This window comes from Apostichopus japonicus, chromosome 14 (genome assembly GCF_037975245.1).
Source record: "Apostichopus japonicus isolate 1M-3 chromosome 14, ASM3797524v1, whole genome shotgun sequence".
Classification (NCBI taxonomy): Eukaryota; Metazoa; Echinodermata; class Holothuroidea; order Aspidochirotida; family Stichopodidae; genus Apostichopus; species Apostichopus japonicus.
Window position 1 is genome coordinate 6,113,807 of NC_092574.1, and position 26,468 is coordinate 6,140,274.

Genomic DNA, 26,468 nt, shown 5'->3' on the forward strand with positions numbered 1-26,468 from the left:
TTATTGTTCAACAAGGGAACACACTTACGGTACTTCATAATTTCCAGGACAATAAAAACTTGAAGAGGAGGGCAGTTTGTGCTCTCAACATGCTTGAGAGAGCAAAAGAAGAGGAAAAAATCACCACAAAGGACGTGAAGTACACAGTACTTTTTTAACTTTTCAAGAAAAAACACCTATTTTTGGCGGAAATAAAAATTGCCAAAATTGACCCCAAAATCGATTTCGCCCAAGAGACGTAACAGGGAGTAACCGATGCTCAGGAGCCCAAATCTGCAACTCCCAGGTCCATATCTGCTTCCGTTCGGGAGATACGTGGTCCCAAACTACAAGATAGAAATACGCGTTCTTTATAAAAGTGCAAAATTTGGGAAACCCCCTCTTTTCAGCCCCTCTCTTGTCCTCTCTGAAACACCCATCGACATTAAAATTAGACGTGGAGTAGAAGACACCCTTATCTTTGTTATACATCACTTTCGTGTAATTATCTGACCGGAAAGGCTATTTTGTCTACATTATTTCTATTTGCGCCAAAAATAGGTGTTTTGTCTTGCAAAGTTAAAAAAGTACCTCATTTTGGTACCCAATTTCAAAATAAACTTCAGATTCGTAATCAGCATGTCGCGAACTACCAGAAAAGATACACATTTATCGCCTTTGCGCCCTCTTTTGACACTTTTTTTCGCTCAGTTTGCAACTTCACAGGAACAAAAGAAAACTTTTAGGGACAACAAAAGATTTTAAGCCTTTGTTCGTCGTAAAAGTTTTTCGGTCTCACTTGTTTTTGAGGGGAAAAAACTTTTTCTCGCAAAGGCGATAAATGTGTATCTTTTCTGGTAGTTCGCGACACGCTGATTACGAATCTGACGTTTATTTTGGAATTGGGTACCGAAAAGAGGTACTTTTTTAACTTTTCAAGACAAAACACCTATTTTTGGCGGAAATAAAAATTGCCAAAATTGACCCCAAAATCGATTTCGCCCAAGAGACGTAACAGGGAGTAACCGATGCTCAGGAGCCCAAATCTGCAACTCCCAGGTCCATATCTGCTTCCGTTCGGGAGATACGTGGTCCCAAACTACAAGATAGAAATACGCGTTCTTTATAAAAGTGCAAAATTTGGGAAACCCCCTCTTTTCAGCCCCTCTCTTGTCCTCTCTGAAACACCCATCGACATTAAAATTAGACGTGGAGTAGAAGACACCCTTGTCTTTGTTATACATCACTTTCGTGTAATTATCTGACCGGAAAGGCTATTTTGTCTACATTATTTCTATTTGCGCCAAAAATAGGTGTTTTGTCTTACAAAGTTAAAAAAGTACCTCATTTTGGTACCCAATTCCAAAATAAACTTCAGATTCGTAATCAGCATGTCGCGAACTACCAGAAAAGATACACATTTATCGCCTTTGCGCCCTCTTTTGACACTTTTTTTCGCTCAGTTTGCAACTTCACAGGAACAAAAGAAAACTTTTAGGGACAACAAAAGATTTTAAGCCTTTGTTCGTCGTAAAAGTTTTTCGGTCTCACTTGTTTTTGAGGGGAAAAAACTTTTTCTCGCAAAGGCGATAAATGTGTATCTTTTCTGGTAGTTCGCGACACGCTGATTACGAATCTGACGTTTATTTTGGAATTGGGTACCGAAAAGAGGTACTTTTTTAACTTTTCAAGACAAAACACCTATTTTTGCCGGAAATAAAAATTGCCAAAATTGACCCCAAAATCGATTTCGCCCAAGAGACGTAACAGGGAGTAACCGATGCTCAGGAGCCCAAATCTGCAACTCCCAGGTCCATATCTGCTTCCGTTCGGGAGATACGTGGTCCCAAACTACAAGATAGAAATACGCGTTCTTTATAAAAGTGCAAAATTTGGGAAACCCCCTCTTTTCAGCCCCTCTCTTGTCCTCTCTGAAACACCCATCGACATTAAAATTAGACGTGGAGTAGAAGACACCCTTATCTTTGTTATACATCACTTTCGTGTAATTATCTGACCGGAAAGGCTATTTTGTCTACATTATTTCTATTTGCGCCAAAAATAGGTGTTTTGTCTTGCAAAGTTAAAAAAGTACCTCATTTTGGTACCCAATTCCAAAATAAACTTCAGATTCGTAATCTGCATGTCGCGAACTACCAGAAAAGATACACATTTATCGCCTTTGCGGCCTCTTTTGACACTTTTTTTCGCTCAGTTTGCAACTTCACAGGAACAAAAGAAAACTTTTAGGGACAACAAAAGATTTTAAGCCTTTGTTCGTCGTAAAAGTTTTTCGGTCTCACTTGTTTTTGAGGGGAAAAAACTTTTTCTCGCAAAGGCGATAAATGTGTATCTTTTCTGGTAGTTCGCGACACGCTGATTACGAATCTGACGTTTATTTTGGAATTGGGTACCGAAAAGAGGTACTTTTTTAACTTTTCAAGACAAAACACCTATTTTTGGCGGAAATAAAAATTGCCAAAATTGACCCCAAAATCGATTTCGCCCAAGAGACGTAACAGGGAGTAACCGATGCTCAGGAGCCCAAATCTGCAACTCCCAGGTCCATATCTGCTTCCGTTCGGGAGATACGTGGTCCCAAACTACAAGATAGAAATACGCGTTCTTTATAAAAGTGCAAAATTTGGGAAACCCCCTCTTTTCAGCCCCTCTCTTGACCTCTCTGAAACACCCATCGACATTAAAATTAGACGTGGAGCAGAAGACACCCTTGTCTTTGTTATACATCACTTTCGTGTAATTATCTGACCGGGAAAGGCTTTTTTGTCTACATTATTTCTATTTGCGCCAAAAATAGGTGTTTTGTCTTGCAAAGTTAAAAAAGTACCTCATTTTGGTACCCAATTCCAAAATAAACTTCAGATTCGTAATCAGCATGTCGCGAACTACCAGAAAAGATACACATTTATCGCCTTTGCGCCCTCTTTTGACACTTTTTTTCACTCACTTTGCAACTTCACAGGAACAAAAGAAAACTTTTAGGGACAACAAAAGATTTTAAGCCTTTGTTCGTCGTAAAAGTTTTTCGGTCTCACTTGTTTTTGAGGGGAAAAAACTTTTTCTCGCAAAGGCGATAAATGTGTATCTTTTCTGGTAGTTCGCGACACGCTGATTACGAATCTGACGTTTATTTTGGAATTGGGTACCGAAAAGAGGTACCTTTTTAACTTTTCAAGACAAAACACCTATTTTTGGCGCAAATAAAAATTGCCAAAATTGACCCCAAAATCGATTTCGCCCAAGAGACGTAACAAGGAGTAATCGATGCTCAGGAGCCCAAATCTACAACTCCCAGGTCCATATCTGCTTCCGTTCGGGAGATACGTGGTCCCAAAGTACAATATAGAAATACGTGTTCTCTATAAGTGCAAAATTTGGAAAACCCCCGCTTTTCAGCCCCTCTCTTATCGACATTAAAATTAGACGTGGAGCAGAAGACACCCTTGTCTTTGTTATACACGAATTTCGTGTAATTATCTGTCCGGGAAAGGCTTTTTGTCCATATCATTTCTATTTGCGCCAAAAATAGGTGTTTTGTCTTGAAAAGTATAGGCTATATACAGTCTGCAAAGTGCAGCCTTTAACCAAAATGCGATAACGAACCTGTTGTTCGTCTCTCAAGACAAGACTATCTTCTACAAGACAGTCGCACGATGTATTCCAAACAGAGAGATAGAGTGAGCATACCAACAATAACATGTAACAGAAACAGGCAAATCCCATAACAATAACAACTGCGGATCTGTAAGACTTCTGACACCGTTCAATTCCTTCCCGACCGTGGTGGAGTTTCATTCCAAGGAAATCATGTTTGGTTACTCCTTCCATTACGAATGTCCGACTTATGGAATAATTGCCTTCGCATGAATCAAATCTTTTCCTTGCAAGACAAGTTCATTTGTGTAACAACCGTATCGTGAGCACCACGTATTACAACGTTAATGGTGGAAGTATATATAGTAAAAGCGTTACTACTTGATCATGTGTATGCCTACAAACTACAATGTACGGCAACACGGATCCTATGTCAATTTTGATGATCATTATGCTGCATGGGACGCCCAGCTTGATATATGATATCGTAGTTGCCAAGGTGACCTCAGTCTAGCGAGCCATACAGGAGGTGTAATATGAGATGGTGACGCATTTCAGGATTTTAACAGTTGTTTGCCACGGGATTTATACATAGGCTATATGGATACATACATACACCGATAGGGTTAAGTTGCTCAAAATACAGAATTGACGATGCCACACAGCTCAGTGATAACTAGCTATATGGGTTCCGTATGTAAAGTCGTAAGCATAAGGACACGGTAAAACTTGACCCGAATGTTAATTTTTGGAAAGAATATGAGAATTCACTGATTTTACGTTCGCAATTTATTGACGGGTCTGGTATAAAAATTCTAAATATCGTGTTTTTAATGTGTTATATATGATAATGCACAACAATGAGCGTATGTTTAAAATTTCCAAGTTAAATTGTTGACGTCCGCTTAAACATGGCTTCGAGTTCTCAACCGCATAAGAGATTATAAAAGTTAGGCTAGCTAATTGATTTGTGTACAGTTAACAATACTGGGACAATGTATGGTTCGTTCGCACAACGAATTTAATGGGTGAACATTGGATAACTTCAACCGTCCCATCGAGATCTTTTCTGGTATTTATTACAATATGTTTAAAAATTACATGACAGATACTTCAGCTTAACAAGACTGTGCGAATAAACAACATCTCGAAAATGGCACAAATAAAATTGAATGCAAATTTATGATTTGTCCGAAATTAAGCAATATACAGAATGATAACACAGTTAATTAAAGGTCAATATTATTTTCACCAAACAAGTTAAAATTGTTTGACAGATATGAAATGGTCGTATTTTCTTAGTTTTAAACCCCTTTCCTTACCTTCAAGAATATATTACTCCTGGCTCGGAGTAATTTCATTATCCCATATGATGCACCCTCCTCAATATCTGTGGCTAGTTTCAAGTTATATACTGATTATATACTGGTTTATACTGAGAAAAGTACAATAGAAACGATTAACGTGGTAAAATAGCGAAAATTCGACAGCAATTGTTACGGCCTATGTTTGCTCGAGTAGCCAACTTACTTATATTTTTTCTCAGCCACGCAAACCGTCACAAATTTAACATATACCGTACTATACGACACCATGTATTAAGCAGTATCTCTGTACGGAAGGCTTGCATACCAAGTAACAAAATGATAAATTTGCATAATTATGCAAATCACTTCATGCGAAGCTCGGATTTGCGTAGCTACAATGAACATGCAAATATGGGTGCCCTGTGCATGCACGGGTGTTGTTGCAACTGGGTTAGATATGGGCAGCCATAGAGAGAATGGCGGATGTGAAACATCTGCGCTTGATCAGATCAGGCTGCCTATAACGTAGCTACTCAGAACACACGCCAAGTTGTACCTTGGGCGACTTTATTCTTAAACAGTTTATCAGTAAACATTATCTACACAAAACTTACCCAGAATTTCATTTTTGTTTTCGTGTACTGAAGTGACAAGAACGTTTTACCCGGTGAGCGTGTTTCGCTTATAAACAATACCTGATTTAAAACAGCACCCCTCCCCCTTGTTAGTCCCAGTCCCCCACATATTTCGACATTAAAAATCGCCGTCTTACAAAGATACGCTATGAGCGCACCGTAACATAATAATAGCCTGCTAACACTACAGGTATGCCCATAGCAACCCCCCCCCCCCCCCCACCGCAATTTTAATCGTTCAGCGAAAGCCGGAATAGAATATAAAATGTTCTTTTCAGTTCAGATATTATTTATCAATCTTAGCAGTAACCTGATAAGAAGACCCTAAGGAACTGATGATACCAATATAGACAGTTTTTGTCTTCAGTCTCCGTTGTTGCTGGGGTTGGTATCACCTTTCTAAAGGTCACTTTGGCAGCATTTGACATATCTCCCTCGTTACCCGATTCATCGACAGCATATAGACCTAACATCACCGAATACGTTTCTAAGTGTTGCGGGATAGTTGCTACCTGAATTATCATAATTTCTTCGTCTCCGTAAGGTGCAGGAGAAGAAAGATCTCCATGTAAAACATCGGTTTGGTAGATTTCATTGGTGGTCGATGATTTGTCACGTAGTTCCTTTGCAGAGTTTGCCCAGCTTATTACGTAATGATGAGCTGGGGAAGTAAATTGAAACAAACTTGTCTACTAGTACGTGTATGTGTATGGTGATCGTTCTACAAAAGCCAGTGTGGTATAAGGCCTGTTTTGTTTGTAGGCCTACCAGGAAATACGCCATCTTGAACATTTGAGGCCACTGTAAATAGAACAGTGTAATGTCACTGATTGTTGGTCAACAACCACTTTGACTATTTGCCTCCTCGGTTGATACAGATCTCGGTGACTGTTATGCTTATACAGATGAAACGAATGGGGTCGGAGTTATGTGGGTGAGTTGTTTAGGTGAAGTAGGACAAAGAAAATTAATGTTCTCACAATAAATTTTGGAACTTGCCATATTTCCTCTATCTTTAATCAGCTTTCTGCACTCCAATTTTTGTTCTTACTGTTTGTGGTATGTGTTTCATTACGACTCCTTAATATTGTCACACGCCACACTCCCGTCTATAGTATTTTCACTCCATCATCAAAACCCCTCAGGGAGGTTTTTTCTCTACAGTCATGTTATTTTGATATATAATATTTAGTAAATGGTTATAGATGCTTGCCAATACACGAACAGCGCAAATGGTACTCCAAGAGCAGCACTCACCATTCCCAAAATCAAAATCGTCCCCTGGAGCGGTGAAAGTGATCGCCACGGTACCCAGACTGAATGAGGTATTCAAAACTGCGAGATCTGTGATCTTGTTGGGTGCAAATGTGTCAATGGAAGGGTCCCATCCTGGTGGTGTTTCAGAGACACTACTAGCTCCACCTGACACTCCTCTGGTAAAGTTCGGCGCGGGAACCCCGACAATCTCTGGTATTGGAGCACCTGGTAACGCTATGGATAAATCTCCTTCAGATCAAAGGATAAGATAAATTGACGGTAAAATATTTACAACTACACTGGATTGTTCGGTAGATAAGAATAACGCACCCACCCAACCCCCTCACCGCAACCTCGCCCTGGTTGTACACTTTACACACATCCACTGCGCAGGCGTAATCAGAAGGGGCAGAAGAATGAACAGGACAGAATCCCTCTTTCCCTATACTCACTAATCAGACACAACTGATCTAATTTTTGTTTTCCGATCAATGATCCCACATGACCATTAAAGTCTTTTAGAGGTTCTCCATGACATAAAACCAACGGTCCTTTTATGATTTGATTTGTCATTAGGTGAATCCATCAACTTATAATAGAATAAAGTATGTTACGTATACCTAAATATTCGATTATGTTTCCGGATAAGAGAAGCTCTGGATTGAAATAAATCCCAGTTCCTGAAAACGGTGGCGATGTCCCCGGTGACAATACCGTGGCTTGTCCATTGTTTACAACACGTACACTAAACCCATAGTACCCAACACCGCTAAACCGAGCGAAATACCTTGAGTATATACCGTCGTTCTTTGTTAAATCGGCACCTATATATAGAAAACAAAAAATAACAACACAGCTTGTTACCCAGGCCCGTTTCCTTCCCCCACAAAACAGAACAAACAAACAAAAACGAGAGGCTCAAAGGATTAGTATACAATTTTGACGAACATTATGGTCGTGCAAATGATTGATGAGTTTTACAAGTGTTGGGGATGGCGGGGCGGGGCGGGCGGGGGTGGGGGTGTACGTATTAATACTGGTAACATAAATGTAGTATGCAAAGTTAAGAAAAAAGAACTCACAGGTATTGCGTATACTTTCGGTAGTCGTACATCAGTCAGCATACCACATCAATAAGTTGGAATATATACACATACCAGCCCGTTGTTACACGCACCAGCGATACATGATATTCCTTTTGTCATATTAACTACACAGGGGGTGTACATATACGAGCCTGATTGGCCCACACACCATACGGCATACACGTATCATCCCAGTTGACATATCAACCATACGAAAGTGCATACGAGCCCTGTGTCATACCAACCACATCGGGTGTATATTTACCAGCCCTGTTGTCATAACAACCAAAAGGGCTATACATACCAGCTCCGTTGTCGAAAAGTTGTAGTTCGATCGGCACCCCAGTCGGTGTTTCTACCGTGGCAATAACCCTTGCACCTACTACCGGATAAAACCGTTGTCGTACTTCAGCGTAGGCAACCATCGGTTTATTGTTAACGATTCCGATCAGTGAACCGCATAAAAACGACGATACTGTAATCGGATCAACTCCTTCTTGAGATGGAAATGAGGCAACAGAAACAATGACGTCATGGGCTGCAGTGGTATCTTGGTTATATATGAAATACCTCCATTCACCTGGCTGTGAAAAAATGTATGAAAACAAATAGATTGTACATATATAACAATGGTAGGTTATTGTTTTAGAACAATCACACTTGTATTTAATATAACCAAGTTTATCGAAACAATATAAACGCAACATTTAAGAATAATGACAGGTTATTGCATCAAAACAATATATCTAAGTTGTAAGGACAATGACAGTTTATTGTATTAAAACAATAGATGTAATCGGCCTAAACATTATATGGACGCAGTATAGGCCAAATCTCACTCGTATGAACAGTTCTAAGGACAATGGCAGCTTATTATATTAAAACAATTGATGTAAATGGTCACAACATTATACAGACGTAGTATAGGCTTGATATCACATGTAAGAACAGTTCTAAGGACAATGACAATTTATTGAATTAAAACAATAGATGCAATAGGTCACAACATTATATGGATGCAGTGTAGGCTAGATCTCACTTGTAAGAATAGTTCTAAGGACAATGACAATTTATTATATTAAAACAATAGATGCAAATGGTCACAACATTATATGGACGCAGTATAGGCTAGATCTCACATGTAAGAACAGTTCTAAGGACAATGACAGTTTATTGTATTAAAACAATAGATACGACATGCATGAAGAATGAAAGGTTGCTGCATCAAAACAATTGATATCAGATGTAAGAATAATAGCAGTGTGTAATGTCGGAACAATACACACTGGATCACCTAGCCTAACCAACTATGCGGACATTCCGAAAGAAATCAAGAAAAGGAAACGAGGAAAACCGGGAGGTGTTAAAAGACGGATACGTAGACAGAAATGTAAGCCTTTTTTACCAACTATTATTATGGGTAACGTTCAATCCCTGAGCAATAAGATCGACGAGCTATGTGCCAATGTGAACTACCTAAATGAATTTCGGAATGCTAGTCTCATGTCATTCACGGAGACCTGGCTTACTGAACATCATAATGACGCTCATGTATCAGTCAATGGATTCAAGTTAATGCGAGGTGATCGGACTACTGATTCGGGGAAGGAGAAAGGGGGAGGTGTATGCTTATATGTCAACGAGAATTGGTGCCATCCCAACCATGCAACCATCAAGCATCATTCATGTTCTACAAACGTTGAGATTCTGACAGTCAGTTTGAGGCCGTACTATTTACCCAGGGAGTTCTCCCATGTCATTGTTTGTACTGTTTATGTTCCTCATCGGAGTGCTGCGAAACTGGCTGCTTTGGAACTGTGTGACGTGATACATGAATTGGAAACGGCATCTCCCGACGCATTATTCATCGTCAATGGGGATTTCAATCATTGTAGCCTCCGGAAAAGTAATGTGCACTACTATCAACATGTGACTTGCACAACACGAGCTACTGCTACCCTGGATTTGCTCTATTCAAACGTAAAGGATGCCTACAACTCCATTCAATTGCCAGCCCTTGGTAATGCCGATCATAACCTCATCAACTTACTACCCAAGTACAGACCTATTGTTCAGAGGCAGAAACCGTCGACCGTGACTGTTCAACAATGGAACGAAGACAGCTTAGAACATCTTAGAGCTGAACTGGATGCTACTGATTGGAATGCCTTTATAGACGCTGCCGGGGACTTGGATGAATTGACGGAAACAGTAAGCGATTACATAAATTTTTGTGTTGAACTTACAATTCCAACAAAGCAGATTAAAGTTTATCCTAACAACAAACCTTGGATTACGAAACGGGTAAAGGACGTCATCAATAGGAAGAAAGGGCTCTTCGGTAAAGGAGATCATGAGGGATTGAAGAAAATCCGGTCTAAACTGAAAAGGATTATTCGCGAGGAGAGGGCAGCGTACAAGGACAAAGTTGAAGGGCATTTTACTGGTGGCAACATGAAGCGCGTCTGGGAAGGCGTGCGCTTGATGAGTGGTTACAACAATAAACCAAAATCTTGCCTATTACCCAGAGTGGATGAAGACTATGCGAACGAACTGAATTGCTTTTATAATCGTTTCGATCGACAGGATTTTTCAGCTGAACACGACGATTTTCAACAGCAGTTCGCAAATTCTGACTGTGACATCACGGTTACTGAAGATGAGGTTCGTCGTCATTTGTCAAGACTTCACTCATCGAAAGCTGCCGGACCAGACAAGCTCTCCCCGCGGGTCTTAAAACAATGTGCAATACAACTTTCGAACATTTTAACGTATATTTTCAATCAATCTTTCACAACCCGTGTTATACCTAACTTATGGAAGCAATCATGTATCATACCAGTACCTAAGACCAGTGCAATATCATGTTTGAATGACTTACGTCCTGTTGCCCTCACTGCTGTGCCCATGAAAGTTTGTGAACGTATATTTTTAGAACGCTTTAGACCATTCGTAACTCCATTTTTAGATCCTTTCCAGTTTGCATACCAATCAGATCGAAGTTGTGAAGATGCCATTCTTTTGATCCTCCATAAACTATATTCTCATTTAGAACATTCTTGCCGAGGACATTTTGCCCGTGTGACATTTTTCGACTTTTCGTCTGCTTTCAACACTATCCAACCACATATTTTAGTCAGTAAACTTAAGAATATGGACGTTCCCGGTGGTTTTATTCACTGGATTTTAAACTATTTAACTAACAGAACTCAGTTGGTGAAACTCAGCCATTCGTGTCTATCCGATGTTATTCTTTCAAATACAGGGGCACCCCAGGGAACAGTTCTAGCACCGTTCCTATTCACACTTTATACGTACGATGCCAGGTCATTAGAACAAGGTTGCTCACTCATCAAGTTTGCTGACGATACTGCCATGATTGGCTTAGTCAATGGTAATGGTGATGAATCGTATTTACGTCAAATTCAGTCTTTTGTGAACTACTGTGACCTTAACTTCCTCCAATTAAATGTTGCTAAGACCAAAGAAATGATTATTGATTTTCGTCACAATACTAATCCTCCACCCCCTGTTGTTGTCAAAGGAAGTGTAATTGATCGTGTTACGTCATATAAGTATCTTGGGGTAGTGCTGAATGATCACTTGGCATGGGGAGATCATATTGATATATTGGTTAAAAAGTTGAATTCTAGATTGTACTGCCTCCGTAAGATGTCGAATTTTAATGTTCGTCATGACATCCTTGAAATGTTTTATAATTGTACCATTAGCGGGGTTTGGCGTTATTGCTTGGTTTGCTGGGGTGGGAATGTAAACAAACATGAAATAGATCGTATTAATAGCATCATTAAGAAAGCAGAGAGAGTAGTCGGGGAACCCTTGCCTTCCATTGACTCGGTCTACCACAGCCTTCTTGAGTCCAAACTGGAAGCGGTATGGAAGGACCATACCCACCCCCTCTATGAGCTACTTCATAATAGTCAGATGTCCAGAGGCAGTGGCAGGTTGAGACTTCCGTGTCTCAAAACCAATAGATACAGAGATTCTTTCATACCCCGTGCAATTAAGCTTTTTAATGAGGTTTTATTACGTTGACTTTCATATATTGACTTTTCTTATTATTCTTACTGTCTTATTGTACAATATACACATCTATTTTTGTAACTTTTTCACTGTTTTATGAGCGAGTGCCTGAATTTCCCTTTGGGATCAATAAAGTTTTACTTATCTTATCTTATCTTAGATATCACATGCATGATTAATGGTTGATCATTGTATCGAATCAACAGAGATGGTCTATTCAACATAGTTACTATGTAAGAGTGTATCAATGACATTCGTATAAATAAAACAATATAGAAATATAAATAAACAAAATAATATAGAATCGATCTCATTATAATAAAGGCCAATATTTATTTTCACTTCCGCAAATTCCGGAAGATAATTTTAAACTGTTACTCGCACAAATTTTTCAGATATCCTTCATTTTGTACAACATAATGTAACGCTTAATCGGTCTAAGTTCCCGGGCGCCCAATTATTCCCTCCCGATGATTGAATCAGTCACAGTAAAGACAATACTTCCCGGGATCTGATTCAGTTGAGCTGATGAGCAGACGTCACGTGACCTGGAAGGCTGTAATACTTACGTCACTGTCCACATGGAAAGCACATGTGGCTAAACACAAAGACATGAAGCCTAGAAAAATAGAGGGCGATAGATATGATGACCAACGGTATCACAATACATTCCTTCCTCACTAGTCTACAGCGGCCTTACCTCGGCGATGTCAGGTATTCTTATTAGGACTTTCTTGAACTCTAAATCATCCTCGTAAAATTCCGAAAACCGGCGAAAGGTCTGTCCACTAGGTGACTCTACTGTAATATGTACTGAAGCTGAAAAAAAACTATGACCGTAAGTCAATGTTGATCAATGAAAGCAATCTACCACTAACAAAAAGATGTGACATCTGTTAATCCCAGGTGACTATGAACTATGCAACTCAAAACAACAGTTCCACAGAATTATCCACACCTATGCTCGCAGTGAACCAAGAAACTTCTTGATCGTGAAGGATGAATGCGAATCAAACGTATTAGGTTTCTTCCTGGAAGTGGATTTACCTTCCGTTTTACTGTCATAATAAGGTCACAAAGACCATTTTAATCACGACTGGAGCATTCAACTGCCAATTTCTTAAGGTTTTCCTCCCCCACCCCTTTCAAATTACATGTTCGTGCCAGAGTGCTAATCAAACCTCGTCAAAAGTTTTTGGAATGATCATACAAAATAAACTTTGGATGGAAAGATATAGCCTAAAAAGCCTTCATCTTTGAATCGTCGGTGACCTTATTGACCTCAGATGACATTGACCTCATTTCTCACTTACATGTATATTTAAATCTGACTAATCAACTTCGACAGAGTGATAACTAAATCTGGAAATTTAATATTTACAACTGACATATCGATAAGACCCTTTTGATCAAAAACACGTCGGATTGACACACAGACAGCCAGCCTCACAAACCACACAAACACATAGTGTGATCATCGATACATGTATTTATTATTGCATAGCTATAAAAGCGCCTTTCGCCATTCACAGTGATCATCAGTCATTCCTTGTATATAAACAATGAAATATTTGAACGTCAAAGGGCCCAGTTTTAAATTTTCTAATTATTGTTTTAATTTCAAATCTTCAACAACAACAAATCTATCATTTTGTTTTACCTTCTCCGGATGGATTTGGGTGAAAGTAGGTGAAGTCAAATGTTGTTAATCTCCCAACGGTTTCATCGATTACAACACTTCCTGGATACTCTATATCACCAACGTCAAAGACTATAACAGCTGATCGAATCTTCAAAAGAACAAACAGAGAATGAGAGACTCCTACTCTCTTGTAGCGGGTGGTGTAGCTAAGAGAGGTGGCAGGGGGGTTTGGGGGGGGGGGGGGTGGGGCAGGAGAATGGACTGAAGGGACGAAAGACACTTCCTGTAACTTTTATTGTAATTGGTGATAAAGGTTTTAGTTCCAGTGATCAAACAGATCTAAGCGACTTTTATAGCTATCCCGGTAGCGATTTATTTTTCACCAAACAGGTTTTCAATTACGGAGTTTTCAGCCAATTAGATTGCTCGTGACGTCAGCATCAAGTTGGGAGACATACACAGAATCAGAAGAATGATAAGGGCCATAGGTCGTAAACATGTCAAAACATGAATGAGTTCATTAGTCACTGAAACATGGTGCTTCAGCCGAACTGATTAATTGTTGTTATTGATTGACCTGTGACACTAAGTTAATTCTAGTTACGGGGTTTCCTTCAAAAACGCCCTAACTAGATCTTACTTATGATACATACGCTACATTCCATTGGGTTTGTGTTAACGTTTTCAAAGATTCGTGAGCCGTTCTATTGAAGTAGGAATTCGTTTCGTGGATACACTAAACACAACTTTATGACGCGAGTTCACGAATCTTGAATGAATATACATAACAATACATGACAATAGTTTGAATCGGTACAATACGTTTGTGAATTGCGCGACTACTTTAGGACTCTAGTTAGTCTTGATTTTTCTGTCTAAAATTTGGAAAATGGTACGCGAATAATTAAGGTATACCGGGAGCTATTGAATAAACAACGTACGTATAAGACTAAACATTTTGTAACCTCGAAGTGAAGGTTCAATTGTGATGACGTAACACCTCCGACCAATCATGAGCGACATTCACACATGATTACAAACCTGTTTTGGCAACAAAATTCGCATCTCGGTACCCCTCCCCCTTCCCATCCTGATCCAATCCCGTTCTTGCTATCACCATAGATACTATATAAGTTCGATTATCTAGGTGATATGAATAAGCAGAACGTCGGATAGGTAAACATAATCTTATGCACAGATGGAACAACCAAGAACTGTATATATTTTGATTTCTCGCTCCAGGAAATCCTCTCCAATCACACCAATAAGGTCCATGACAATCATGAAGTATTGGAGAATATGAAAGTCCCGTAAAACCGTCTAACTTATCAATTGAACTGTAATACGAACTTACCTCTACGCGTGTTTCGAAATCACTTGCTCCTCCTGAGTTGGCGTTGAGAGCGTCCCGTAAACCGAAAGAGGTACTGCTATCGGTTTGTAAATAAAATCGGCCACCTAAAAGACAAGTGATATACTGATCTCAATAACGCTGACTTTGATTCTTTGCCTTTTTGTGGGTCCTCAGCCCTTGACCTCAAGTGACCTGAAACCTCCACAAAAACAATAGGTTTCTTCTCCTCACTAGAAATGAATTCATATACCAAGTATAATAGGTTCATCAAAGCTTAACATTGGAATTATCATGCTTAACTTGGTATCAGAATTTGGCCTCTATAGCCTCAGGTGACCTTTGACCTCTACGATAACAAAACCATCCAAGAATTAATTAAGGAAACTTCATGTGAGGTACATCAAACCTAGTATAATTGAGTTGACTTCTTTTCTACGAAAGACAAGGTTTTATCTTTTATTTAATTTTTAATTTTTATAGATGTTCCCTTCTAATTATCCATCATATAAGACAATTTTCAATAACTCCATGTTTTGGTGATGTGAAGGACGCTTCTTTAACCCATATTGAAGGCATTGCCTTGTTTGCTTATATTAGACTGACAACATTTGCCAGTATTGTTTTTTTTTTTTTTTTTTGGTTCGGGTACTGTCCTGGGGACGGAGTTCCAGTTCCACGACTGTCTTCAATTCGTGTCCAGGCTTTATCAAGAAGTTCTCAAGACAAGAAGAAATTGTCATTGCCAAGAAAAAGAGTAAATATTTAACTTCACAACTTTTGACTTTCATTTTCTCACAAGATAGTGCGGAAGAAGCGTATACTGCAAGAAAAATTATACTTACTGTCTTATTAACTCACTGTTTAGTACTTAAATGTTAGCAAACTATAACTGGATAGGCAGGTAGCAGTTAATTGTTCTATTATTTTCACATGCTCGTCATTATTGAAACTATAATCTATACATATATTTTTAGTTGAAATTGACTACAACCTTTGACCTAAGTTTTCCTTGTTTATTTTCTATAGCATTTGAAACTTACCAATGGTACAAAAAATGGAAACTTACCATTTGATATTTTTGCTTACCGGTCTTTTCGGTCAACTCTACAAGGTTTTGTGAAGCTGCATTAGTGATTGCTACAGCATCAATGGTTACCTTATTCCTGAAATATTCATCCCTCATAGACATCCTGCGCTGATGTTCTCCGTCCTCGCCGTCAGTCATAAGTAATATCTTACTACCTCCCGGATCTCCGAATGCCCTCAGTATCTGAGACAGATCAGAACGAATCATATTACAGGGACATGCACGAAAACAACAGCAGTTCATCTTGATGTTGGTGGGGGTGGGGTAGGAAGGGGGTTGGAGGGGGGACGAGGTATCTAGGGAAATGAGAGGATGACAGTATTCTACGTGGTGGATGTTTGGTTTCCGTTCTAATACTTCTCCTCTTTTAGGTAAGGAAAGGAAGATCATTGTTTTGTTGATAAGTCTGTTTGGCTATGCTCTTTCAAGGTGACTTTGTCATCTGCTAGAGTCGTTTCTGAAGTTTGCTAACACAGCACATACAAGTATACCTATAACAGTGTGAGGCAAACCACTCACACGTTCAGGATTCTGAACCAATGGGAGAAGACGGAATATGAACTTCATCTAAATGGTATACCTATAGTGAGTTTTCACTATGCATTTTCACGCACCTGGCAAGCTCTGTACATAGCACATCATAGTACATCGAATTTAGGACTTCCATGAGATATACCACAAAGTAATTTTAAGTAGTCCCCAAGAAATATTACAATAACTAAGATAACGTCCGTAACGGTATTGATGGACTATTTGAGGGGAATGAACAGGAACCAATCGAAAAATACGTAATGGGGAAAATTCCCAGTATACTGATATGGGTAAGGTGAACTATTGCGCAATTCAATGGTTAAACATTGTACGTCTCTATCGCATGGGACTGAGCAGCCTCCGATCAAGCCGTACACTTCCACGTAAACAATGACAGATGTATCGTGATTGGGTTTGATCGAACGCAATGAACGATGATCATACAGTGGCGTCTATCATTATACAGTGGCTGACAAATTCCTCAGGTATTAGTACTTACCTTTAATGCTTCTTCCATACCGCAACCAATACATGTTCCACCGTTAGCGTCCACAGGGACAAGGTTGGCAAGAGTTCTTCTGACAGTGTCTGACGTCATTTCCGTTAAGGCGCTGATGGTTGTCGCATCGCTATCAAAGTCCACAATGCCGATGAAGGTTCCTTGAGCGGCCATTGTTAAGATATAGGTCCTAGCAGCATCGACAAGTTTCAAGTACCTGGCACTTGTCTAAATATATATAAAAATATACTTTTTGCGAATATTATACTTAAAACTATTTTTGTGTTAGTTGAGGAGGGGCTATCTTGTGCAACCGTAGACTACAGCATTTCAAGCGTGCCTCGGTCTGGGACAACTCCCATTCAGAAAGTTCTAATCCCAACCCTCTTTACTTTGCTGTCAACAATCGTTTTTTCCCCTTCTCTATATAGTGCTTCAAATCGTGTTAAACATGTTCATTGAACTGTGTCACTGTCCCAAACTATGCCCTCGCAGGAGGAGCTGGGTAGGTCGAAAGGGTTTTTACCTTCTCTTACAAAATAAGGGACTTCCAATTCCAGGTGTTGTTTCTTAGATAGCACGAAAAACAGTTGCTTCACAAAGAGTGAGCTTTTTTATTATATCTAGGGAAGGGATGGGAGGGGATGAGGACGGGAAGGTGTAGGGGATCTAGGTGTGGGTCACGTAGTACACAAGACGTACTTCCACTTCCACTTACACTCATACTGCCTGAGGTGTCCAGTACCAAAACGATTCGCATAATCTTGGATCTCACCACGAAGAATGTCGGTGTGACGTCATGCACCTCTCTTGGTGGATTATTCGTGTAACCTTCAAAGGAAACAAGACGGTTTACCGGTGGCATACTTTTACAATCATATCACACACCATTTCAACAACGAAAGTATGGCCGTCGGTTCAAATCTGGGGAGGAAGGGCAGTCACAATTGTAGAATGCATAACAATGGCATTTTATGAATTGTTCTTATTTCCAGATCGTCTGCATAAAATAAATTCCTTACAAAAAGATGACGCACCATTAAAATCTGGATGCTCTCGCATCACCTCCCAACAGCTTCTGCCGTCGCACCGTTCGTTTTGTTTAGTTGGCGCTTCACTGTTATGGAGATGACCATGATCATTCGTGTTGTTATCACAGAAATTCACGATCTGCATAAGATGTATCAGATAAGTCATTTGAAATAAAGTATAGTTCATAGTATGTTCACAGTTTTTTTGATAAACTTGCTTTGCCCGATTGACGAGCTGAGAGAAACTATAGCTTTGAAGTTTAAGCCCTCAAAATAGTTAATCTATATATTGATATACAATGATATGCTGATAGACAATGAACAGAGGAAGAAGTGGGGGAAAGAAACCGTCCATTCACAAACGTAAAATGAAACACTTTAATTTTAGTCAAACTAATACATATAAAGAACTTAGTGTCAGTTTACCTGGTTAAAGTTCAAGTAAGAATGCATAACAGATCCAGTGATGTACGAAGGTTGTCTTGGTCTTGGCATCATTATACACCCATTCTCGTAGCCATTTGTCTGATCTCCAAGACAACGTCTATAAGGTTCATCTGATCTGCCTGTATACTTCAGAGGCGTGAAAAGCCAATCACTTGTGCACCTACACGTAATATTATATACTATATTAGGTAACGTATATTATCAATTATAACACACATATATATATATTTATATATATATATATATAAGTTTACACGGGTCCAAAATTCGGGAACCGGGTACCGGGGAGCCGTTACCCGTCGGGTATCCGGGTACCCGGAAAAAAAATTGTTTACCCTCGTGTATCACGATTTTCAAGAAATTACATATTGGATGCTATAATAAATGAATTATATTCTCTACTGACAATGTTTTCATGTTCAAAAACGTATGTGTAAGGTAAGGTATAAAACCTTCCTCAATAATTTCTATTTGCTTTTTTACTGTCATTAACTTGTTAATTACTTAATATAATTAATATTACTCCATGCTACTAATTATTAGTAATGTTGTTAACATCGCACTGCCGCAGCTGCTTATGCTTGCTCTCCACGTCTATTGGATCAGACCACAAAATATCCCTTGAGCTCAGTTGTTACTACTACTATCTATTATGCAGGCCCAGGGTTCGCATTAGCCGAGAGATTACGCGATTCGCGCAATTTGATCGCATTTGGAATACACGATTAGTAAAAAGCCACTTTCGATTATTATTTTTTAGTTATCCCGTCTATAATCCATAAACATGTCGTAAAATTCCTTGTCAGCCTTTCCTTCAATGCAATAAACGAATGAATAAATAATAATTTCTTCCACATGGTAGCCTAACACCACACTAAGTCAATGGGGTAATCTAGCATAGCCATTTTTTATTAGCTGAAATTGTGACGCAGTTATAAGATATCCATAGAATACTTTCGTTATTGCTGTTATCTTCAACCACATGGTAGCATAACACCACACTAAGTCAATGGGAAATCTACCTAACCATCGGTTTGCATTTTTTTTTAAATCACACTTTGCGTAGGATTCGAGTTGTAAATTAGGAACCGGGTGGTATCGTGTCGGGCGGGTACCTTCGTTATTGCTGTTATCTTCGACCACATATATTAGCCTAACACCACACTAAGTCAATGGGAAATCTGCCTTACCGTAGGTGTGCATTTTTTTTTTTTAAATCACACTTTGCGTAGGATTCGGGTAATAAATTAGGAACCGGGTAGTATTGCGTCGGGCGGTTACCCGGGTACCCGGATAACCCGTGCAAACAATTATACATTATATATATATATATATATATATGTAACTAGCAATAGCGGGAACATATGTCACATTTGATATGATAATATCAATACATAAAGGTAAAACTCCATCGAAAGATGGACTATTAATACTATAATTATAATCCGATACTCACGAGACTGGTTCCCATATTTGATTCCTTTCTGAATAGTAAACATCCTTTGCTCGATCTTGATCCGTTATATGATCCGGGTATTCGTTGAAGAGACCCCATCGGTAATGACCCCACTCATGTACCAACACCCTTCCTATCAATTAGAGAAAGTTTTGTTTTCAGTTTTATGGGGTTTTTTTTTTGGTATTTTTGTGTGATGATCAGAAGAAAGCTTCTATTTTTTTTTAAAGTGGCTAAACCTCAACTGCGTCTGTCTGTTTACAGTGTTTCGGTGGAAGTTTAATTGAAACATTGGTTAAGAACATCATCATTGGTTAAGACGTGAACATAAGTTTAGAACGTCATCATTAGTTAAGACGCCATCATTGGTTTAGACGCCATCATTGGTTTAGACGTCATCATTAGTTTAGACGCCATCATTGGTTTAGACGTCATCATTGGTTTAGCCTTAAAGGAGTTTATCATAAAATATTCTGAGACTGGAATACACATAGAAATATTTCTTGCCCTCAAACTTTTACACAAAATGTCTACTTCTCACCGTAATCGCCCACAATGGAGGACCAACGATCTGAGTTCAATAAGAATGACGACGTCATATGGACGTAGAGTGACTGCTCCCCACAACCAGCAAATTGCTTTGTATACGGAAATGCGCCTTCGGCGCCACCGGGCGAAAATCTGGGATTATAAGCTCCAACAATGACGTCAGCCCCTTCGAAACGTGCATTTCCCGGGGCTGTGTAGGATGGGCTGTCAGACCAGGACAGCGGAATGAGAATCGTGACTTCTTTGAAATATGTCCTCTTTTTGGTTGCATTGTAGAGGTAGGCCGATCCGTTAATGAACATTTCCTGGTAAGAAAAGTTTATCTACTGTCTGTTTCATCATCTTAAATGAAAAGTAAAACTTAATTTCAATACGACAAATGAAACAAAATAATAGTAATGTTACCAGTTTGCGTACAGCAGAAATTTTTTGACTACTTTCACATATGAAAATACAGAACAGTTTCCGCTCAGCGCATTAGGCTATGCAATTAACTCTCTATATGGAGTTGCATAGCCTAAACGAATTGACCCAAATGATTTGCGACAACCAATCATATTGATATTTGACCATGATAATGATCAATGCAAAGAATAATGTGTTAAAGAAGGTTTTGGTCGTCGAGTGCCGGGTTATTTACATCCAGTCGGAACAATTTTCTAATACTTATAGAGCAAGCACAAAATATAATTAATACGAATGCAACCGGAACAAATTTACTATTAAATTATTACATATTCATCAACAATCGATTAATAGCGTAAACTTTCAGAAAGAAGTGTACTTTGAGTAAGGGAACACTAAGCTAACTCAATTGTCCCACACCCCTCCCGACCGCGATATATAAATATTTGTTTTCGTAGTACAGCGAGAGGAAAGTCATGATTTATACATTTTCATAAATATTCAGATTACTTGTTTCTCAGCCACGAGAAGCATTACCGAACAATGTTATCAGCGTGGGCTACTACTTCTGCATGATATGTTAGAAAGTTTATACTGCATGGTGTGACGACATGATTGGTAAGTACTGTGTGTAAGTTTGTGGTTGCGTTGTATGGTAAAGCGAGTATCCAGTGAACGAGCAGATTTTTGAGGCTCATAATTCCCCATGACCAGTCACAGTGAAGAATATCTGGGCCTTTGGATCAATTTGTATAATGCATTGAAAGTACACAAAGAAAAGCGTAGTTGAGATGATGAGAGTTCCCAATAGTTTTGGTGTGAATGATTGAAAGGTAGGTGTGTAAAGAGGCATTATTAGCCAACTGACTTGTAGTTGTGACGATAACCAGCACTCTCTGTTGTGGTTATTAATGTGATCCATTTTTGCCCGCCGAGTCAGTGGTTGTCACGAAATATTCACTACACTGTGGGACCTTCCGTGAGAAGAGTCATCTAAAGGTTCTGTTGCCCACGCATATAAGATATAAGGGATTGGACATATTGAATTTGACTGCTCGTCTAAAAGTGACAAAGGCAGCTAAATCATATCTAAAAGTCGTATAGGGTATTTACTAATAACTTAAACTAATCCTGTTTTAGCATGAAATGCAGTACTTTGCAAACCGATGTATACCAGATAAAAGAAAAATGATTATTTTACCAAAACGTCACTCATGTCAATTGAAAAATGGCTTTTGTTTTAACATTACAAAGTGAATTATCTATCAAACATACAGCGACAAATGGCAGAATCCCTACATCTTATATGGGAAGCTTAATTGCAATAGGTGCTGCCAAAATGCGAATTTCTCTCAAATCTAAAGCAAAACCAATATTCTTTATAAATTGTTTTGTGCCTTAACCAGAGAAAAAGTAGTGAGCCCCTGACATTTGAATGACAAAAAAATGCAAAGTAAACTTGTGCTTTCAGGGATCACGTCAAATGAAATGAACCAGTCAACTGGGGCAACCACGGTGGGGTGATAATAACTTGGGAAACATAAACGGACTACAAGCTAACATTAGGTACATAAAATCATACCAAACTGCAGGCTCCCACTTCATAAATTGTTCACGTCTCTTTTATGTATACTGTATGTGATGATATCATTTTGGGGGAGGAAAACATATTCTTTCAAAATCCTGCCCAAATTTTACACACACACACCAAGATGATCAGAACATGAACCATGCATTTTGAATGTAAGTTTATTGAAATAATATGGACGAGGGGACAGGGGTGGTAGGGCCACCCTGCCAGAGTCAAGGCAAGGGGGATAAAACATTTAAGCGGCAGTTCTCCAATTGTTACCTCAGACTTATCCCAATTGATGTGGTGTTCACAAAAACAATTACATGCTTTGGTATTTTCAGGACAGAAATTTACAATTTAAGGACTGCATAATTATATGCAGGAACTGTATAGATATAGTAGATCGTGTAGAAAATAACTTTTACCAAAATTCTGACCAATTTCTTTTCTAGGGCATGTGCACCTGTAATGTATAAAATGCCTTGAAGGCCTTAATAGATTGAATATACACAGCGTCAGCCGAGTATAGCTTCAACACCTTTGATTTCAAAAAAACTTCCTTCAAGTACCTTAAAATTTGCTAAAGCTTTCCCAAAATCTTTGAGTCATCCAAACAATTGGTGTTGAGGAGTACATATCCTGCCATCTCAATATGCCTATGCTACCCTTGCATGAAAAGAAGCCATTATGGGCAAATCAAATTTTTGAATTGGGTGGAACATATATTTTAGGATGTAATTAATTGACTCAAAGTATCATCCAAAACTATTCTAGTTATATGGGGCCTTACTCAAACTGGGTCGTGATGGTGCTTGTATGATGGAGGGATCGGGGTGAGGAGAGTCATACGTGTAACGCCCGGCACCCCCCCCCCCCCTCGTTGTTACGCGTCACTGCGTGCATGTAAGCTGTATACACTGTCAAATATAAATCGCTGGGAAACCATATAATAAGACAACTACACATATGGAACAGAATAAATAATAAATGGACAAGTAGATCTAAAATATAATATTTACCTTAATAATCTCGATTAGTTCCAGGTTTTCTTGCTCGTCTTCGTGGATTGCGACCACAATTCCCGTGTATTCGTTGTTTTCAAGTTTAACACCAGACGGCTTGCAAGACCCTGTTACAGGAGACGTGACTAAAGAAAGGATCACAGAAACCAAACACAGTGATAAAGATAACAGTGCCATTTTATACTGACTGGTAGCTAAATGCGCTTAGCCAACCAATTTCCAAATAGGAAACGACTAACACCAAATATGCTCTCTGTCAGTTCAGTAAAATTGTGTTTACTGTGTTGACGACATCAAACAACAACACTGACAAGTTCTTCATCGGTGTGTTGACTGACTGTCTGTGCAAAAGTGATCATAGTCTTGTTAAGACCCTAGTACATAAACAGCCTAGTGTACCTTTCTCATTCACAAGCTATCTTATGTTTTCCTTTGATTTTGGCAGATTTGTTACGGAAAAGCGAAGAAGCCAATCAGGCGGGTTTGCCAATGCCCAAAATGTTTATTCATGTCCTCCCTCCCGCAGCGAACTTTCACGTGACATTACATAGGTTGTACACTGCGAGACGGTCGCTTATTGCTGTGGAAGAAGCATGATCTCACATGACCTGCAATTTCGTAACTTAGTATAAGTAAAGATTAGTCTGGGCCTATCTAGGCACCATGCCGTCGAGACTTCATAGCAATGGCGGGAAAACCCCCTTGACGTGTTTGCTGATAAATTTCGGAAAACAAACTTTCGAAGCAGATTCAATGTTTCTTGATCTGAACGCCATCTGGCCAGCTGGTTTTATTGGAGGAAAGCTGTCGCAATCGAAAGAAAGAAATTTATTTTCTGTTGCCCTTATGGTGCAAACGATTTACCGTCAAATCACTGCGACCGCCCATATCAGCATGTTCATTTCACAAATGTAACCTATATATACTCGTATCGTTCACTCGTAAGTCGATCCTACGCCTAACGGTCGTAAACAAAACGGAGAGATTTGATTGGCGAATGATATGTTGGGCGGGGCTTGAGCTTTGAGTGAAGTTTGTAGAATCTACGGACTCGTCAAAAAATCTGACGAATTTGATTAAGCTCAAAAAGTGGTACAAAATTAAAAGCAAACCCAGCGACCACAGAATAAACAAACTGTTATCGTTGTGGGTAGGCCGTGCACCAAATGTATCACGAATATTCTTCAGATATGCACAGTCAAATGAACAGAACTGTACCGAGTTTGATTATTTGAGAGAAAGAAAGATAAGTGTAACAACCACTTAGTGTTAAAGTCAAAATTAATCCTAAAATTAAATGAAACTTCGCAGAAGTTGAAATTTGATTAAGATTATCTCGTCGTAACATACAGGGAGAGGGATCACATGAGATCGTCTAATTCAGCACTTAGTGTCAGTCTTTTAAAGATGAGGGTTCACTTCGAAACCAAATCCGACCAAAACGGATTGGGCTGAGGGAGGGCATGTCATCCCTCTTTCTTTATTTTACGACGAGATAATCTTAATCAAATTTCAACTTCTGCGAAGTGTCATTTAATTTTAGGATTATCTCTTACGTAACATACAGAGGTCGGTCTCCCATGAGACTTTAATGCTTGAAGTGAACACGAAGCAAGGAGAATAACTCGTAGATCAACACATTTTCTGTGTCTTCTTTGTTTTATTTTGTACTTGACTAGAGTGATTCACTCTGCTCAATGACTACTTACTTGTAAACACAATAAAGCATATGGTTAACAACAAATATCATGAATTTCTTTTAGTTATATGAGAACGTTATTAACAATATACTTCTTTCCTTTTGCACAAATGAAGGGACTCATTTCTGTTCTGTCATTTTGTGAACAGAAGCTAACGAACAGAATGACAACATTGCTTTACTAACTGAATCTTAGTGTTCAATGCACGCAAAATCAAATCTGCCTCTTCGATAGCAGGCGTAATAATAATATTAACTTAACAGAATGTTTGTAAATGTCTCGTTTTGATGGAGAACCTCCTTATTGTAAAACTTCGCAAACGTTGTTTCTGACTTCCATCCAGCAACTTTTAATATTTCTTCGATCGGCACACTCCTAGAGTAGGCGGCTGAAATTGATGCGACCCTTGTACTATGAGCGGAAAATGTTTTAGTATCAACTCCTGACAAATCCAAAACCAGCTTGATCCATCTTGCAAGCGTGTCACGAGAAACTGCAGCATGCGGTTTTACATAACTAATAAATAGTTTTGAGCAACTACCTCTTTGGTTCTTTGTTTGTTTGAGATAGAACTCCAATACTTTCACAACACTAATCGTTTGATCTTCTGGAAAGTGTCTCAGTACAACTTTTATCGGACCAGATCCAGGTCGTGATTGTTTCATCTGTTCGGAGATCGTAAAGACAACAGTACTGCCATCCCATGCACTGTGGAGATATCTAATAGCTGCAAGGTTTGTAATCTTTGAGCGGAAGCTAGTGCCACTAAAGTAACCAGATTCAGTGTTAGCATCTTCATAGAAAGTGAACTTAAAGGATGCCGGCCTCTTAAATACCTTAACCCTATTGAAACATCCCAAATGTTATCGTACCGACATGAAGGCGGTCTTAGATGGTAAACTCCCTTTATAAATCTTGATACCAAATGATGGTTGCCTATGGTATTATCAGAATCCCTCATAATTATTGATGAAAGAGCACACCGTGCGGTGTTCAATGAACTATAACCGAGTCCGGAATTGAATAGGTGGGTAAGGAATGTTACTACAGCCGTCAGAGACGGTCGAAACATATCCACCTCCCTTTGAACACAAACCTGTCCCCACTTTCTGTGGAAACCTGCATACTGTTTTTGTGTTTCTTTTCGCCATGATGAAATGATAATTTTGCTAGATTCTTGTGAAAATCCTTGCATTCGGAGTGCCTCCCCGACAAGCGGCAAGCCAGAAGCCGCAGTTTGGGGCAAAGCG

General features: G+C 39.1%; 1 protein-coding gene across 1 annotated transcript; it reads right to left on the reverse strand.

Annotated features, from left to right (window-relative positions):
- Window positions 1-4,368: 4,368 nt before the first annotated feature.
- On the reverse strand, window positions 4,369-23,883 carry LOC139979688 (calcium-activated chloride channel regulator 1-like). Its single transcript, XM_071990724.1, has 15 exons — window positions 23,516-23,883; window positions 20,511-20,823; window positions 19,970-20,102; window positions 18,493-18,673; window positions 18,073-18,205; window positions 17,754-17,866; window positions 17,036-17,263; window positions 16,005-16,188; window positions 14,919-15,022; window positions 13,583-13,712; window positions 12,623-12,741; window positions 8,183-8,462; window positions 7,414-7,617; window positions 6,794-7,042; window positions 4,369-6,197 (listed from the first exon to the last, which is right to left on the reverse strand). The coding sequence occupies exons 1-15, from the start codon at window positions 23,693-23,695 to the stop codon at window positions 5,836-5,838; spliced, it is 2,913 nt and encodes a 970-aa protein (XP_071846825.1). The 5' UTR covers window positions 23,696-23,883; the 3' UTR covers window positions 4,369-5,835.
- Window positions 23,884-26,468: the final 2,585 nt, after the last annotated feature.